Genomic DNA, 18,616 nt, shown 5'->3' on the forward strand with positions numbered 1-18,616 from the left:
ATGTCGAAATCTGATTTGAGTAACCACATTGTGGGCCTGTTGGAACACATACATTATGACAGATTTGACGAATATCCACTTTGTTAAATCAACTTTTTTGAATAGGAGCCAACGACGGCATCCTTGTTCTATCCCCCACAGTCTGCACTCCATTGATCTCTTACCGCATCCATACAGGGAGATTGTAGGGAGCCATATAGTCATCACGCAATGTTCTCTAGACAATATGCATGTTTTTATTGTTTCCACCAGATGTATAAACTTGCCATGTTTCTTTTGTTGGAATGTACATCCCCTGTGTGTTTATGATATTTTTAAGTTATGGGACACATACATCTGTTGGAGACAAACACTGTCCATCAGGATGTTGCTGAGGCAGTATTTACATTTACATCACAGTATTATTCACTGAAAGATGCCAAATGTCTCAGAAGTCCCTTATGCATGGCATTAATGTAACAATGTTGAATGTCAATTTATGACTAACAAGAAATAAATGCATTGATTATACCTGTACACCTGTGCTTTTATCTCTTAATGTCCTTTAAAATGATTGAGGACTACATCCCCCTATAAGCCAGGCAAAACCTATAAAAATTAACAACACAACTGCTTTAAACAAAGTGTTGAAAGTAACTGGACTATACTCTTTCACAGATTGGACATGGGGCACTTCAGTGGAATAAGAGTCTAGGTGCCATACATTTCAAAGACAAATGCATGGAGATTACTTTGGTTGTGTCCTCATTACAAGATATATAATAATCTACCAATGGAGTGGCTCTAACCTACTTAACACCAGTATCAAGTCTACCCTCGACATAATGAAAATATACAATACAATTGTGGCTACTTAGATAGCCTATATATGCAATAGGAGTCTACCTGTGGTCTTGATATTTGGAAACATGTTGGAAATATTTATGACAGCAATTTTGAAAGTTTGTAAAAATGTTTATTTGTTAACTTGATCACTCAGTTTATCTTGATTACTCAGATTCCCAGGAATTGATGGCAGTGTTTTTTTATTCAATGTGTGGATATAATGTCAGATACTGTATATCTGCTGCAGGCAGATCATGCTAGAGAGATCTGCTATTCCCTAAAGATTGGTTGAACTAAATTGTCAATGTATTCTCTGCTCACACTGGCATCTGCTTTGCAAAGCTGCCTTCGGAACTGTTGTATTAAATTACTTGGCATAAATTGGATGAAACAAAGGCATTGTGATTCTAATCTCTCTCAAAGCAATCTACCATTTTCACATTATGTATGGTTTACTGTTCAAAAGAAGAACATAGGATGAACATTTACAAGCCAACCATTTCAGTAATTCCTTTGCACATTAACAAATTCAGAGGAGTGGTTGACAAGGTGCCGGTTGACAAGGTGCCGAAAGTATGTTTACAGTACAACGGTATAAGGAAATAATTGTTTACAATGACCGTAACAATAGTTGTCCTCTACACTCTGGTGGGTTACTGCTGCTTGGTCGTTGTCCTGTTGGAAGGTGAACCGTCGCTCCAGTCTGAGGTCCTGAGCGCTCTGGAGCAGGTTTTCATCAAGGATCTCTCTGTACTTTGCTCCGTTCATCTTTCCCTCGATCCTGACTAGACTCCCAGTCCCTGCCGCTGAACAACATCCCCACAGCATGATGCTGCCACCACCATGCTTCACCGTAGGGATGGTGCCAGGTTTCCTCCAGACGTGACGCTTGGCATTCATGCCAAAGAGTTCAATCTTGGTTTCATCAGACCAGAGAATCTTGTTTCTCATTGTCTGAGAGTCTTTAGGTGCCTTTTGGCAAACTCCAAGCGGGCTGTTGTGCCTTTTACTGAGGAGTGGCTTCCATCTGGCCACTCTACTATATAGGCCTGATTGGTGGAGTGCTGCAGAGATGGTTGTCCTTCTGGAAGGTTCTCCCATCTCCACAGAGGAACTCTGGAGCTCTGGAGTTACCATTGGGTTCTTGGTCACCTCCCTGACCAAGGCCCTTCTCCTCCGATTGCTTAGTTTGGACGGGTGGCCAGCTCTAGGAAGAGTCTTGGTGGTTCCAAACTTCTTCCATTTAAGAATGATGGAGGCCACTGTGTTCTTGGGGAGCTTCAATGCTGCAGAAATGTTTTGGTACCCTTCCCCAGATCTGTGCCTCGACACAATCCTGTCTCGAAGCTCTACGGACAATTCCTTTGACCTCATGGCTTGGTTCATCTGTGGGACCTTATATAGACAGGTGTGTGCCTTTCCAAATCATCTAGTCTAGTCAATTGACCTTACCACAATTTACCTTACCACACCTCCAATCAAGTTGTAGAGACATCTCAAGGATGATCAATGGAAACAGGATGCACCTGAGCTCAATTTCGAATCTCATTGCAAAGGGTCTGAATACTTATGTAAATAAGGTATTTATGTTTTTTGTATAAATTTGCAACATTATGGGGTATTGTGTGTAGACTAGTGAGGAACATTTTTTATTTGATCCATTTTAGAATAAGGCTGTAACATAACAAAATGTGGAAAAAGTCAAGGGGTCTGAATACTTTCCGAATGCACTGTATATCTTGGTGGTCCTCTGTAGCTCAGCTGGTAGAGCACGGCGCTTGAAACGCCAAGGTAGTGGGTTCGATCCCCGGGACCACCCATACACAAAAATGTATGCACGCATGACTGTAAGTCGCTTTGGATAAAAGCGTCTGCTAAATGGCATATTATTATTATTATTATTATCTTTTCATTCCCTCATATCTGCATTTGAGAGCCCTCAGTCATTGGGATGGTAATGACAGTGGTGAGCTATATCTGATGGTGAGCCCCAGTCCCTGCTCACTGCTGCCAGATGCAATCTCCCCTCCCTCTCTCCCTGCATGGAGCTACAGCCCACAGAGGTGCCACACTTCTACACAGTCCCAGAGCTCCACGGAGAAGGAAATCTTTCAACCAGCCTGCTGATCATCAAAGTGGGAGAGATATGAAACTCTCCTTCTGTAGCATATACCGTACATTCATTACGTTCAGTGGCAAGACAGAGTATAATCATGGGTCTTAAAAAATATGTCACTGTCTCATTCTCTCTAACTAACCTATTTCCACAGTTCTCTACATGCCATGTCAAGTGAGGTTAACTCCACCCCTGGCATGAGAGGGCAGCAGACATTAGAAGCCTCATACGGAACGCTGACATCTTCAGCAAAACAGACCTGATACAGCGGGCAGCAGCCATCGTAGTAAAAAATATGCACCTACGTCCAACCTCTGTCTTGCCACTGAACGTATGGATGGGCCACATGAGGACCTCTGATTAAGAGCAGGCTTCTGCAAACAGCACAAAGAATGGCTCTTTTATAACATTTACTTTTATAATGAAGCAAATACTCTTATATGTATAACTAAGGAGCTAAACAACAGTGTTCTGCATACAGTTCAGGTACATTTCAGAATCAAGACTAGACATACATTGAATACGCCTAATCACCTAATCAAAGTATTTGTAGGCATGTATGGAACATAGCCGACAAATATACCTGACCATCTTGCTTTTCAACCCTACCACGTGAACAACATAAAATGTATGTTACTGGCATTTAAACAGCATTGTTCTTGGCCCAACTACCAAAACTGCTGGAAAGAGAAAGCTAGTTTAGCATTTATTACAGTATTTAAAGGGATTGGCAGATAATCTCAAAACTGAAAAAGAATTTTTTTTTAGCTTTTTTCCAGGAAGCCACAAAGCCAGTAGCCAAGTTCAATGTACAGTATTCCATTCAATAAACATTAAATTGCCATCCCACATGACAAGTAAGACATTTATGCAGTACAGTAGGCATGTAGTAAGATGACAAAGTCACTGTAGATGTCTCACACCTGTCCGTTATATTGCCTCCTCAAAGTCCCTCTTGTGGACACAAGCATAATAGCAGTTTACACTGCAGATACAGTACTCCAATACCGAACCATACTGTAAAGGACCGTAGTTACAGGACTGTGACTGGCATATAATTGGAACCTCTCTGACAATGACTGACAATTTTGTACAGGAACTGGCATAAAGTCATATAGTGGATTTGATTATGGTATTATTCATGTATATGAGGTTAATTAAGTATATTTGATGGACTCATGTATGCGAGTATGCAAATATGTATGTGCTTAGTTTATGAGCAAAATGTTTGTGACATATCCTCATAAGATAAGGCATGTGTTACTGTGGTGGTGATCTCATAATGAAAATGCTTGCAACATTGCAATAACCATGGGGCAGTGACAGAGCAGCTACAGTGCCTTCAGAAAGTATTCACACCCCTTTACTTTTTCAAAATGTTGATGTGTTACAGACTGAAATTAAAATCGATTACATTTTGATTTTTTCCCACTGGTCTACATACAATACCCCATAATGTCAAAGTGGAATTATGTTTTTAGACATTTTTACAAATGAATTAAAAATGAAATGCTGAATTGTCTTGAGTCAATAAGTATTCAACCCCTTTATTATGGCAAGCCTAAATACGTTCATGAGTAAACATTTGCTTAACAAGTCACATAAGATGCATGGACTGAATAATAGTGTGTAACATGATTTTTGAATGACTACCTCATCTCTGTACCCCACACATACAATTATCTGTAAGGTCCCTCACTCAAGCAGTGAATTTCAAACCCAGATTCAACCACAAGACCAGAGAGGTTTTCCAATACCATCTATTAGTAGATGGGTAAAAAAAAAAAACCTGACATTGAATATCCCTTTGAGCATGGTGAATTTATGAATTACATTTTGGATGGTTTATCAATACACCCAGTCACTATAAAGATAAAGGCGTCCTTCCTAACTCAGTTGCCGGAGAGGAAGGAAACCGCTCATGAGGCCAATGGTGTCTTTAAAACAATTACAGAGTTTAATGGCTGTGATAGGAGAAAACTGAGGATGGATCAACAACATTGTAGTTACTCCACAATACAAGGCACTAAAGTAATACTACAAAAAATGTGGCAAAGCAATTAACTTTTTGTCCTGAATACAAATTGTTATGTTTGGAGAAAATCCAATACAACACATCACGGAGTACCACTCTAAATATTTTCAAGCATAGTGGTGGCTGCATCATGTTATGGGTATGCTTGCAATTGTAAATGACTGAGGAGTTTTTCAGGATAAAAAAGAAACGGAATGGAGCTAAGCACAGGCAAAATCCTAGAGGAAAACCTAGTACTGTCTGCTTTCCACCACACTGTAAAGATAGAAAGTCTCAAAACACCATGACTTTGTAATGAAACCATGAAAAGTAGTGTACCTAAGCTGACATCTGGTGTTTGGATGTAAACCCAATGTAAATGTTCTAATACACAGAATGAGTTTTAAAACAGAAGTTAAGTACCTGAATATTGGTGTTTGTTCAGTGCATGTAAAAGGCAGCATCAAAACACAAAAACAGTGTTTGTAATACAATCAATGGTTTAGAAATGCTAATAGTTTATAGCCTATATATTGATTGATGATAAGGGCCTATGGAGAATATGTTTTGTGGAATTCCACCTTTATTTGTTCAATGCTTTATTTAGACAGATTAGAAACAGGAGGGACAGTAAGATGGTACATTTCGTTGGAATTTTACCCACTCAACCACACAGAAAGAAATTATTCTGAGGTGAATTGAAATAAAAAATAGAAATAAATACATACTGTATACATACTGTACATACTGCACTAGTGTATTTTATTTAGCCTTTATTTAACCAGGTAAGCCAGTTGAGAACAAGTTCTCATTTACAACTGCGACCTGGCCAAGATAAAGCAAAGCAGTGCGCTAAAAAAATGAATGCAAGATGTGCAGAGCCCGTGGTCTAGTGGTAAAGCATCTGGTTTAGACACGTCACCCCTCTCCCCACCGAAGACCGGGGTTAAATTCCACGCTCCAACCCTTCAATTGGTTTCTCCCACCTATCTGTATCTCCTCTGTCAAATTAGCCTAAAATATACAGTACCAGTCAAAAGTTTGGACACACCTACTCATTCAAGGGTTTTTCTTTATTGTTACTATTTTTTACATTGTAGAATAATAGTGAAGACATCAAAACTATGAAATAACACATATGGAATCATGTAGTAAACAAAGTGTTCAACAAATCAAAATATATTTTATATTTGAGATTCTTCAAATAGCCACCCTTTGCCTTGATGACAGCTTTGCACACTCTTGGCATTCTCTCAACCAGCTTCACCTGGAATGCTTTTCCAACAGTCTTGAAGGAGTTCCCACATATGCTGAGCACTTGTTGGCTGTTTTTCCTTCACTCTGCGGTCCAACTCATCCCAAACCATCTCAATTGGGTTGAGGTCAGGGGTTTTGGAGGCCAGGTCATCTGATGCAGCACTCCATCACTCTCCTTCTTGGTAAAATAGCCCTTACACAGCCTGGAGGTGTGTTGGGTCATTGTCCTGTTGAAAAACAAATAACAGTCCCACTAAGCCCAAATAAAGAAAAACCCTGGAATGAGTAGGTGTGTCCAAACTTTTGACTGGTACTGTACATACTGTCTTTTTTAAATGTATGCAAGTCGTTTCAATTATTTGTTAATTTCATTTTACCAATATAATGTAAGAATAAATCCAACTTAATATATTGTTCAAAAGTAAGTATCTTTCATGAGGATAACCAAAGAGAGAGAAAATGTAGTGATTGAACTCATTGGAAGTCTTTGGTTTTAATCACCTTGCATTTCCTAGCTTGCCACCCAACTCTGTTTATAGACGATTGTGGGTAATAATTTTTTGGGGGGGCTTTATAATTCTTTCATACAATGTTGTATGCATGTTTGAAGAAAGAAAAGTATATTTCTATGTTAGTATTAAGCTTGTTGTGCCATGAGATGTAATGGATCATGATGAATGGATATCAAAACCGTGAGGCAAATTGATGTTCAATGAGGACAGCATCCATTCCCACATTCATGATTGTCAATGGAAGAGGCAAGCACAGAATCCTCAATTATTGCAGTTCAACCTCCTCTTACTGCTGGAGGTTTGAACACTGTGCTTGACAATGCCTGCCAAAACAGTATAACATGGCAAATTATCAAATACATAAAACAATGTTAAACATCAAAACTTCAGAAAAAGGGATCTAATTCTGCATTAGACAGGATTCAAAACATCATAATGGTGTTTAGAAGCTTTAGAGAGAGGACACAACACCAAAAGAGAAGGTATCTAATTCTGCACTAAACAGGACTCGAAACACCAAAATAGTGTTTTCAACCTTTTCTGTTAGTGCTCCCAGTCCCTGGCAAAGTGCTGCACAACACTTGATTAAGTGGTGTTACAACACATCATGTGATGTTTTTCATCAAAGTTAAGGTTTCATCTCCTTCAAGTTGGTGGCAGCTCAGTTGCCACTAGTTGTGGTGTTACAAAGCACTTCATTTTAACAGTGCAGACACTGGGAGATGAATTCACCTTTCAGAAGGCCAAATCTACACTGGAGTTGCTTACCAAGAAGACAGTGAATGTTCCTGAGTGGTCGAGTTACAGTTTTGACGTAGCCCTTTCCTGCAGTCAAATGACCTAGTGTCCTCATGGGTGGAATGTTATTAATATTTTTCATAATTTCATAACTAATAAAAAAAATGTTTTAAATAACCGCCGAACATCCGGTGTTTCTATGTCAAACAGTTTTGTTATATTTCAGTCTTCTGTGATGTATATAAAGTGTAATATTGGGATTCAAACTCAAAATGGAATACATTTCAACGTTATATCTGACATGGTACAGGTGTCTTCTTTTTTTTAAGCCCATAACCATGTGTGTGAGGTGTATACTTTTGTTTCAAAGTAGATTTGTTTAAGACTACCAAGAAACACTGTGTGACCCTGATTTATCCCACTGCAGTAAAAGGTTACATATACTTTAAAATCTATAGCAAGACCTTAAAAATGGTTGTCTAGCAATGATCAGCAACAAATTTAACAGAGCTTGAAGAATTTTGAAAATAATAATGGGCAAATGTTGCACAATCTAGGTGTGGAAAGCTCTTAGAGGCTTACCCAGAAAGACGCATTGCTGTAATTGCTGCCAAAAGTGATTCTACAAAGTATTGACTCAGTGGTGTGAATACTTATGTAAATTAGATATTTCTGTATTTCATTTTCAATAAATGTGCAAGAATGTCTAAAACATGTTTTCATTTTGTCATTATGGGGTATTCTGTGTTAGATGGGTGAGAAAAAAAAACTATTTAATCAATTTTTAATTCATGCTGTAACACAACAAAATGTGGAATAAGTCAAGGGGTATGAATACTTTCTGAAGGCACTGAATCTGTGATAGACTACAGACAGGACCAGATGCAAAGTGCCTTGTAATCTGAAAATCTGTTAAACTACCTCAATGTAAATGAATGCAAAGCTGCCATGTTGTACTACTCCAGGTGATTGAGTGTTCACTCTCTGTGGCAGATTTGTCCTGTCTTTGAACTCTGCTCTCAATTCTAGCATGATGCCAGTCTGTTCTGTCTGCTGTGTTCTGGAAATTAGGGGAATTACCTAATTCAGCATGACAAGGGGATTCACTATCACTTATCCAGACGACACAGATATGCTCTCCTCAAATAGGTTTGTGGTATGGCTAAGTTCCCAAAGGAAGATTCTGTACTTGAGTACTCATAAGGAGGGATTTTACCAACTTCTAGAGAGTCCCAGGAATAGACACTCAATGAGTCCTGAGATTTAAGGATCTAAGTTTAATTCATTTGGGATGTTACATTTTGATTAACTAATTTGACCATTGCACTGCAGCACAGGGCAGTATGCCTCTGTATGACTGTGGACAGCCCTGGGATTTTCTATGAAAGATATGTAACAGAGACTATGTTGCCATGTTTGAACTACCCTGCAAAGACAAGCTGCCAAGAGGAGACTTGGCAAAGTGCTTGGCTCTGAACAGTGTTCTGGGGTAAAACCAATCAGGGTTAAAGCATCACCATCGCCAAAGCAATCATAACAAAGAGAGAGAGAGATGCTTTTATAAAAGCCTTTGAACATTTCTTCTTTGAAATACCAGAAAATGAAACAAGTAATTTCACGTAAAATGCTGAGCAAACATATGGATTATTTCTTTAGCCAAAATGGCACTACAGTACTTATATTAAGCACTCAAGGGCACGTTAGTATGTTCCAGTTTACTTTTGCTGTTATGAAAAGAAGTGAAACAAGGTAAATTACTAAATGGTGTATGAGGACCAGACTTCCAGGAGCGAGAGAATTCTATATTGGGCCTCTATTACGTTTGGTAGTTTCCTGGGACTGCCTATAAAGAAAATACCTATACCATAACCGTAAAATATATATATTAATAATAAAAAGTAATTATAATATTCCACAAGGTAGCCTATGAAAATGTGAATGAGGGCTCACTAACGGAGATATTATAGGCCTACTAATGTAGATATGTGTGAGAGTTGTGTATTTGTGTATGTAGTGCCACATGAAAGACAATTCAATTGATCAAATGCTTTGATGATGTTCTCTTCCTTGTCTCCCAAATCTAATGCTATTATGGCCTAGATATAAAGATGTCTTGATTAGAGATTAATACTTATTTCTCTTGTTGAAATAGAATGGGCAGGTTTGGTCCAAATATACAAAAAGTTGAATCAGGTGTGTTAGTGCTGGGCTGGAACCAAAGTCTGCACATAGCGGCTTCCAAGACCAGAAAGTGAGGATCAAGCTTAGGTATTACATTGGCTTTACACCAAAGTCAGTCTAGTAGAATAGTATAGGCTATACATAAATCTACAAATGGGTAGATGGATGGATGTACTGACTTGGAGATACCTGCATTACACCTTGGCATAATGCAGCTGTAATGTGGAATATCACCAATTTGACACTAAAGTGCATGAATTCAATTAACCAAACGTTTCTAATAGGCTTTGTTTACCTTCCACTGATTAATGTTTGAATAGATCAAGGATGTTGCCATGCTCAGACATGGATGACACCTTATTGGCAATTCTCTGGCACATGTAGCTCCAACTCGTTTGGATCCGTGACTGGCAAAGTCTCTCACCAGCATGCCGCGAAGCAGGGAATACGTCAACAATGATGGCTATCCATACATAACATACTTTATGTCAATAATGAGGTAGTTTATCTCAATGTTAAATACATTATATCCGTTAAACCAACAATGGTCTCATTTATTGAGCATGGTTCAGCAAAATGCAAATGCGATAAAAGTGAAATAATTTGAATAACTTCAGTTGATATTTTTTCAAAGACATTTAAGTACGACAAAGCGCGCAATACATTTGACTAAAAACGCAGGTTATTAAATCACATCTATTAGCCTAAGCAGTATACTGTATACACAGTATGCCGTCTATTCATTCCGGTATGCAATAAATAAACATAATAAAATAATTTCAAGATACAATTGATACATTCGTACTGACATAAATTGGACTGGACCATGGCATTGGTTGTCGAGAACATACCCAGTGTCAATGTTGCCACCAATTTGTCCTGGCTATTTTAGCAAATGGAAATAGCAGAAACGGCCTATTTGGTATTGGTTTGCATGGGTTCAGGTAACATCAGGTAACATTACATCTATTTCACTCTTACTGAAGTTTGCATATGGCGCACAGAAACATAATGAACAATCAATCAAGTGAATATGCCAGTTAACGGTTGGTTGAAGAGAACAGGTACACCGAACGACATTGACTATAACAACAAATTAATGTGAATGTTGACTGAATAAATAGGCTAATTAACTCAGTTTGACTTGAGATGGCAAGAGGTACTAAAGCTTCATTGTTTTATCAACTCAAAGAATAATATATGTAGGCTATCATTGGCGCGTAATAGGCTACCCAAAACCCTATGAGTTGAATTTCAATGTAGGCTACTGTAAAATGATCAATCAATTAGGCGACCCGAGAGAGAAAGCATGGTCGTGGAGAGAGAAAGCATGGTTGTGGATGCTGTGTTTTGATTGGGCTAACCAGGAGACTCGTAATGTGCGCAGTCCCATATAAACCCATGCAGACCAAGCGCTCTATCTGTCATGCTCGTCAAAAGAAATCAGTGTACGGTCCAGGGTAGCCGCATTGTGTAGATGGTAGCCTACTTAGTAACCTAATAGATTTACATTGTTGAAAACACGGCGCTGTACATCTTCAGAGCTGTATGAACTATAAATCAGATAAGCAAGAAACACTATTCCTTGTATTTTGTTAGATCATCAGTGATTATTGAACAATGCCTTTGAGGACCGGACTTTTTCTTCTAATGGTGCTGATCGCATCTGCATATGAACTGGATCAGAACGAGTCGTATTCACCCAGAAGAGCTCGCTTTTCAGCAAATACCCCTTGTAAGTAACAAACAGTCTCTTTTACAATATTGCATATTTTTGAGTGGATGCGGTGTCTCATGCACATATTTGTATTCTATATTACCTTGTATGCACTGCACAGTATGGGGGGAAATGTTTGCCATTACATGATATGCAGCTCTGTTTCCAAGTGAACGAACGCCTTGATCTACAGAATAATGAATAGCTCGAACAAGGCTAGGTTACTCACCGTTACCGGTGTTTTACCGGCAACAGATGAGTGCGAGTTTCGCGGTGACTGACACCTGTGTTGAAAGCTATATACCACCATGAGATGTTGAATAAATGTTCTATGAACAAATGTCTTTGAATTGATGGTCGTGTGGGTTGGTTAAACCCGATGAGTAACCAGAGGAGAGAACATGAGAGAGATTCATATTTCTTTTAGGACAGATATGGAAATTAATTGACGCAGGTGAGTCCACTTGTATAGTGTGGATCAATGCATCAATGGTTATTTGGCCACTGTCTTTACTGTATTATAAACAATTGTTTTGCTTATTGCTTATAGATTGTGTCACATACTCAACAAGTCATTTTGTTTCAGTGTTGCAAATGTCATAAATTAGTCTACCTGCAATGTTGCTTTACGCACTGTTTAAGATTTATTCCCCACTAAATAAATGATCTACAAGTGTTTGGAAACAACTATGGACCCATCACATTTTAAATGTATTGATATTCTTCCAAGCGGTCACCAGTGTAAAGTGTTGATACTATTGCTGTAGGCTAAATAAAAACGGGCTTGTGCGTGGTGGCATAGTCTAGGCTACTGCACCCACCTGTGGCTACTGGCTACCGTCTTGACAGGATGAATGAAGCACCTAATGGCAGAAGAAACTTGAAGGGGATAGGCCTATCAAAGTGAAAGCAAAGAGGGTGGAGACACATAGAGATAGATAGAAGACTCATGTTTGTATCTGTGCCATTGTAGCATCTGTGACAGCATGGGCAGCACCATTGAGGCAATCTCCATTTTGAAGTAGTCAATTTTTTTCTTCATGATTGGCTGATCCCTCCTAAGTCGCTTTGGATAAAAGCGTCTGCTAAATGGCATATTATTATTATTATTATTATTATTATTATATTATTACATTAAGGGCTGGCTCTAGCCTTTTGGGGGCCCTAAGCGAGATTTGGAGGGATCAGCCAATGAAGTTGGAAGTCACACCCAGTTGACTAAATTTTTATGTCCAATGGCCGATGAGCACCGATATGTTTTATCTATAATTTCTCTTCATATGACAAGGATTGAAAAGGATTTGCCAGTAGATTGCCGACTTGATGAATGATGATGACTGCTTGTCTAGCTTGCTAGCTAAGATTTTGAAGGTATGATGTTGACATGATCAGTCCAATCAACGCTACGGTAGATATAACGTGGTTTGACGTCATTTTATCTGTGGCCAATGACCTTGAGCCTTCTTGGATGGGCACTTCTAATGTCTATGGCAGCACCCAAGGGGCTTGAATTTTTTTGCTCTACTCATAAATTCTGCTCTGCCCCACCTGCCTTGAATGACGAGTCGCCACTGTGCATGATGCACGTCCCCACCCACTAATTCCAGCCTGGTCTCATAGACTAGATGTAACATAGTAAATGTAAATCCAGGACACTCAAATTCATATGATATCACACAGAAGGTTACTTCGGGCAAAATCAAAAGTAGGGTGGATGGTCAGGGTGGATAGGTCGGCATATAATGCAAACTTCTAGCAACCCAAAGGTTGCGTGTTCGAATCTCATCACAGACAACTTTAGCTAATTAGCAACTGCTTAGTATGTTAGCTAACCTTAACCCTTTAACCTAACTGCTCAAAACAGAGCAGTACACCTTGCCTTTAACTGCACATACAGAACTAACATCAACAACATGCATGTCAGTCTTTTCTGATTGAGGGTTGACAAGAAATGTACTGTTTCTTGTCTAGTTTTTATGAGAAATATTGCTGTGACGAAAATTCTAGATTGTCTGCATAATCAAATAACATTCAGCTCAGACACCCATACATACCCCGCAAGACATGCCACCAGGGGTCTCTTCACAGTCCCCAAGTCCAAAACGAATTCACGGCAACGCACAGTTTTATACAGAGCCATGATCGCATGGAACTCGCTTCCATCTCCAATACTCAAGCAAACAGCAGAATTACCTTTAAAAAACAGATTAAACAACTAACGGAACGGCGGGGACTGTTAGGGGACACACACACAAACACACGCACACACAGACACACGCTAACACACACATTATTTTGTTGTTGTATTATTTGTATTCGTTTTTAGTTGTATTGTTTGTATATCATTGTATTTTAAATGTGTGTGACTGTCCTTGTTTATCAGTGTATCAGTGTTTTGTTACTAGTCATGTTTTGTGTTTTTTGTGGACCCCAGGAAGAGTAGCTGCTGCAAATTTATTCTCCAAAAATAACAAATAACTCCCCCTAACCTTAACCCCTAATCCTAACCCCTAGCCTAGCTAATGTTAGCCACTTAGCTAACGTTAGCGTTAGCCACCTAGCTAACATTAGCCACAACAAATTGGAATCCGTAAAATATCAGATGTTTTTCAAATTCGTAACATATTGTACAAATTGCAATTCGTATCATGTTGTATGAATTGCAATACGTAACATATCATATGAATTGTAATTTGTAACATACTGTATCATACAAAATGGAGTGTCCCGGATTTACATTTACTATGTAAAGTCCAGGTTGCTCATTCAGTAGGCTCGCCTTTTTCAATGGCTTGTCAACTGAAACTGCCCATAGTTTTCCAGTGCGATTCATAAAGTGAAAATAAAATCTTTCAAAGAGGAACGATATTGTATAGCAATAAATAAATTATAAATTATGACCTAGGTCTACATTGCAGGGGGCTGTCCATGTATTCTGTTTACTGGTAAATTAGTTGCCAGAGGGATGGAATAAATGCTCATGAACTCTTTTCAAAAATGTGTATATGAGATGGTTTTCTATAGCCTACATTCTCAGAAAGTCAGTTGGATTAACAGGCCCATAAAATGAGCAGAGCAGTGAGCGGCCTATGTTAGGAGATAAGGGAATGAATGAGGTGTTATCTAGTTGTGGTCTAGGTGGTCATTAAGCTCTTATTGTTATTTCAGTTAAACCAATGCAGAGGTTACATCAGACTAAGTATCTGCAGCATGGGCCTCCTTGGTCCTACCAATAAGAGATACCGAAGGGGTGTGCATCTTTAGAAATGTAATTTCTATATTTCTATGCGTGCATCCACAGAATGTGGAAATTATCTAACGACCTGAGAGAAACACGGTGGTGGGAAAGTTTGATTAGTGATTAGAGTGTTGCACCACTTAGAGATCACTTATATCTGATTGACAGCCATAGCAATTCATTGCTGATTTGCTAGTTAATTACAGGGTGGGCTCGGCTGGAAAAGGTTCAATGAATGAGAGTGCATCCATTTGTGGTACATAGTACATCAGCTCACTGTCACAATTGCTGTATGCTTACCATGAACTTGTCCCAGTCTTACTAAATGGCCATTAGAGGCATTCATTGGAAGACATTTGGGGGTTTTCTGGTTACTTTAGATCTTTGCCTCATCAGTAATTTACACAGCTGTGTATATCAGCTTGCTCTTTAATATTAAGTCTGAGGCAATATTTATGTGACACATATTTTTATGAGGAATGGGGCAGTGACCCATGCAGGCCAGGGTACATGACTGTACTGTTAAGTGTGCACAGTTCATGGTGATGAGTGTCAGAGGTGGTTTGGCACACCTTCCAATTGAGCATAATATTATTGCATAATATTATTTAATGTGAGGGTAATGGAAACAAGGGGTCTGGTGCCAAAAGTGAAAGTCAGCAGAACCTGATCCTGAATAAGCAACACTAGCACCAGTGTGTGTGTGTGTGTGTGTGTGTGTGTGTGTGTGACATGCCATGACTCCCCAGGAGACCTTTGGGTATTTTTGGTGCAGTTGGTCACAAGTCTGTTCCAAGAACCAAAATGCTGGAATATCCATAAAATTCCCAGGAAGAGGAAATGTAATTATCCTAAATTGTGTCCCAGTCTTAAAGGGTTTGACGTGTCCAGTGACCAGTCAAGTTGTAATTTGTCTGAATATTGATGACCTCGGCATAGAATCAACTATGCATGTAAATTCTCATCAGATCACTTCCTTGTTTGGTTCACAACCAATACAGACGGATTATCTTTCAATTCTTGTTGAGGGGTATATGATAGCCTGCCCCCTGCTAATGGTCCCGTCCCTCTCTGTGTCTACAGCTGACGTGGCACGCTGTCTGAATAGTGCCCTCCAAGTAGGCTGTGGAGCTTTCGCCTGTCTGGAGAACTCCACGTGTGACACAGATGGCATGCACGACATCTGCAAGTCCTTTCTGTATAGTGCAGCTAAATTTGACACACAGGTATGATCATTCTTCCTCTCTTTTCAAATCTGACACAATATGTTGCAGTAGATTAAACCTGTTAACTGAAGTTGAGTCATGTTCTGTGATATGACAGTGATATGTGGTTTTGTGCAGGGAAAAGCCTTTGTGAAAGAGAGCCTCAAGTGCATTGCCAATGGCATCACCTCAAAGGTGTTCCTCACCATCCGCCGCTGCTCCACCTTCCAAAGAATGATCTCAGAGGTTCAGGAGGAGTGCTACAGCAAGCTGGATATCTGCACTATCGCCCGCATCAATCCAGATGCCATCGGAGAGGTGGCACAGCTCCCAAGCCACTTCCCCAACAGGTGAGTTCCTAGAAAACCTGGGTCAAAGGGCTTCCATTTCTGTTTAAATGTATCTTTGTACAACAAAAGCTATGTATTTGATACACTCACTCTATTGAAGCAAATACGTTTCAATGGGTTCCCAAAACATACTTTGAAATTGTACAGCAACAAAAATGCATGCTGCATCCTCTTGTAGGTTTTACGGTAAGCTCCTCCAGAGCCTGATGGACTGTGATGAGGAGACTGTGGACCTGGTGAGGGCCAGTATGGTGTCCAGGCTTGGCCCAGAGATGACCATCCTCTTCCAGCTGCTGCAGAACAAGCCCTGCCCCTCGGCTGCTGCTGTTGCTGCTGCCGTTCCAACTGGAGTGGAGGGCCATGGGAGCTTGCAGTGGTCCATGGGTCCACACATGTATAAGATCCAGCCTGGTCTACGCAACAGAGACTCTGCCAGCCATTTAGGCAAGAAGCGTGCCACTAGTGACAGCTCCTAACTCCCACTCAGATCCAGAAACTACACAAACCCCTCAAAAACATAAACAAGCCAACAGTGGTCTCTTCCCTTGGGTATTTAAGAATCATTCCTCTCCAGACTGGAAAATAACATGCACCTCTAAGAGAATAGCCAATGTGTTTCAAGTATATTTGATATCAAAGTTTGAGTTGTTGTGTGAGATATATTGTACCTTAGGTTTGAGAGGATCCTCTCCCCTAAACTATTTCCTAACTCTATCACTCACACTGTTTGTTCATTGAACATGTTGCTATTGTATCTCCACAACTAATTCCTGTTCACTTCCCATACTTGACATAGTATCATCTGAGAACCAAGTATCATCTGAGAGCCTAGTGAGGATGATGTCCCTCTACGTTTTCTGTCTAGGATTTCAAGCATAAACCTGCAGGTATGGTTCATATCTATAGAGCACAAGTGTTCCCAAATAATTTTGGTTGAAAAGTTCAAATGTCCATCCATTAGTAGAATATCAATTGATAAGTCATCAATATCTTCATCAATATATAACTATTAATATATGTTTAATACAGTTTACATTAGATATTTCTATACTATGATGAGACCAGTACATTTGTGTGCTATATAAATCAGTGTCATATAGTCACTGACACAAACAGGATCCATTTATTTATTGAGTTATTAGTCTCAAATTGCCACAGCCAGCTCTGTGAGAGAGGTGTGTCCCTCAGATGAGAGCAATCCTAATCAACTTTGCGCAGGAAGCTACTTTAGACCGACCAAATAACTTGAAACCACCCGGAATGTTATTCAAAACAGAATTAAATGTGGTGGAAGGTGTGTAGCTAATGCCTATACCAGAGAATATAGCATTGTTCAGATACAACTACATATGTTCTGTCCTGAAACACTCAGTTCACAATAAGTATGGACCAGCAATGTAACTTATGAGCAGGTGACCCCCTGAGATTGATAGAGGTCACCCCCTTGGACTGATGAACAACATTCTCCCTGGTGAATATGACATGGAGGGGTTGGATCATACACACTGACTTCCAGTGTTGATAATGACTATTTAAAAGCCTTGTTGGTATAATACTGATATTTATTTTCCTACTATATTATTTAAGTTGTTATTTTATGATGTTGCTGTAGTTTTAGGTACAGATATACCATTTTAAAGTGCAGTTTGGTCATGGCTCCTATTTCAATGGGGGCTCATGATCAAATACTATAGGATCTGCCACTCTCCACACTTTCTGCTCTGTTGACTGAATAGGACCCATGGTATGACTCTGTGCTGGACATAGGGGAACAACATTGTCACTTATGTACTGTTGCAAGGGGACTTTGTGTATATTTTCCAAACCCAGCTGATTATGTTATAAAGATAGAGAGAAATTGTGGTCAAGCCATTCATTGTACATTTAACAAACAGCTAAACTTGAAGACGGAACTGCGAAGCATTTGCTGGATCTATTCATAACATCATGCAAAATAATGTTTATCTCAGAAAGGTTACCCTGGTGACATAACTCCATAAGTGCTTCAATAAAGGGAGGTTAATTCATGAGACTTTGAGCAGTGTATTTTCACAGTGTTATGCCTGGCTGAGGGAGATGTATAATAGGGGAAAATAATATTAAACAGATGTGATGGTTTTCCAATACCAAATCATTTGAAATGTTAAGAACTCACAAACCTATGCAATAATCTCTCATATGGAGGATTCACAGTAACACACAAACATGCCCTTTGTCACAAACAGTGCCAGCTGATGCTGAATATATGTGGCAGCAGCTTATTTGCTCCCATACTTATAGTGAAGTAGCAGGCAATGCAATGTGCCCCTGGACCCCCTTTCTGTTGCTGGGTTTGTTGCCATGGTTTCTGTTGTATTGTTTTTTGTTGTCTTTTTCTTGGGATATAATAATATCTTGCTTTTAGTAGCAATATAGTGTATATTCAAAATAAAAAGTAAGGAAAAAAATCCCTCAGAAATGTTA

General features: G+C 39.4%; 1 protein-coding gene across 1 annotated transcript; it reads left to right on the forward strand.

Annotated features, from left to right (window-relative positions):
• The first annotated feature begins 11,094 nt into the window (after positions 1-11,094).
• On the forward strand, positions 11,095-17,114 carry LOC121587345 (stanniocalcin). The gene is made up of 4 exons (XM_041904246.1): positions 11,095-11,378; positions 15,682-15,824; positions 15,942-16,153; positions 16,332-17,114. Exons 1-4 carry the CDS (start codon positions 11,264-11,266, stop codon positions 16,627-16,629), a joined length of 768 nt encoding a protein of 255 aa, XP_041760180.1. The 5' UTR covers positions 11,095-11,263; the 3' UTR covers positions 16,630-17,114.
• Positions 17,115-18,616: the final 1,502 nt, after the last annotated feature.

The sequence above is a fragment of the Coregonus clupeaformis genome, chromosome 18, assembly GCF_020615455.1.
Source record: "Coregonus clupeaformis isolate EN_2021a chromosome 18, ASM2061545v1, whole genome shotgun sequence".
NCBI lineage: Eukaryota > Metazoa > Chordata > Actinopteri > Salmoniformes > Salmonidae > Coregonus > Coregonus clupeaformis.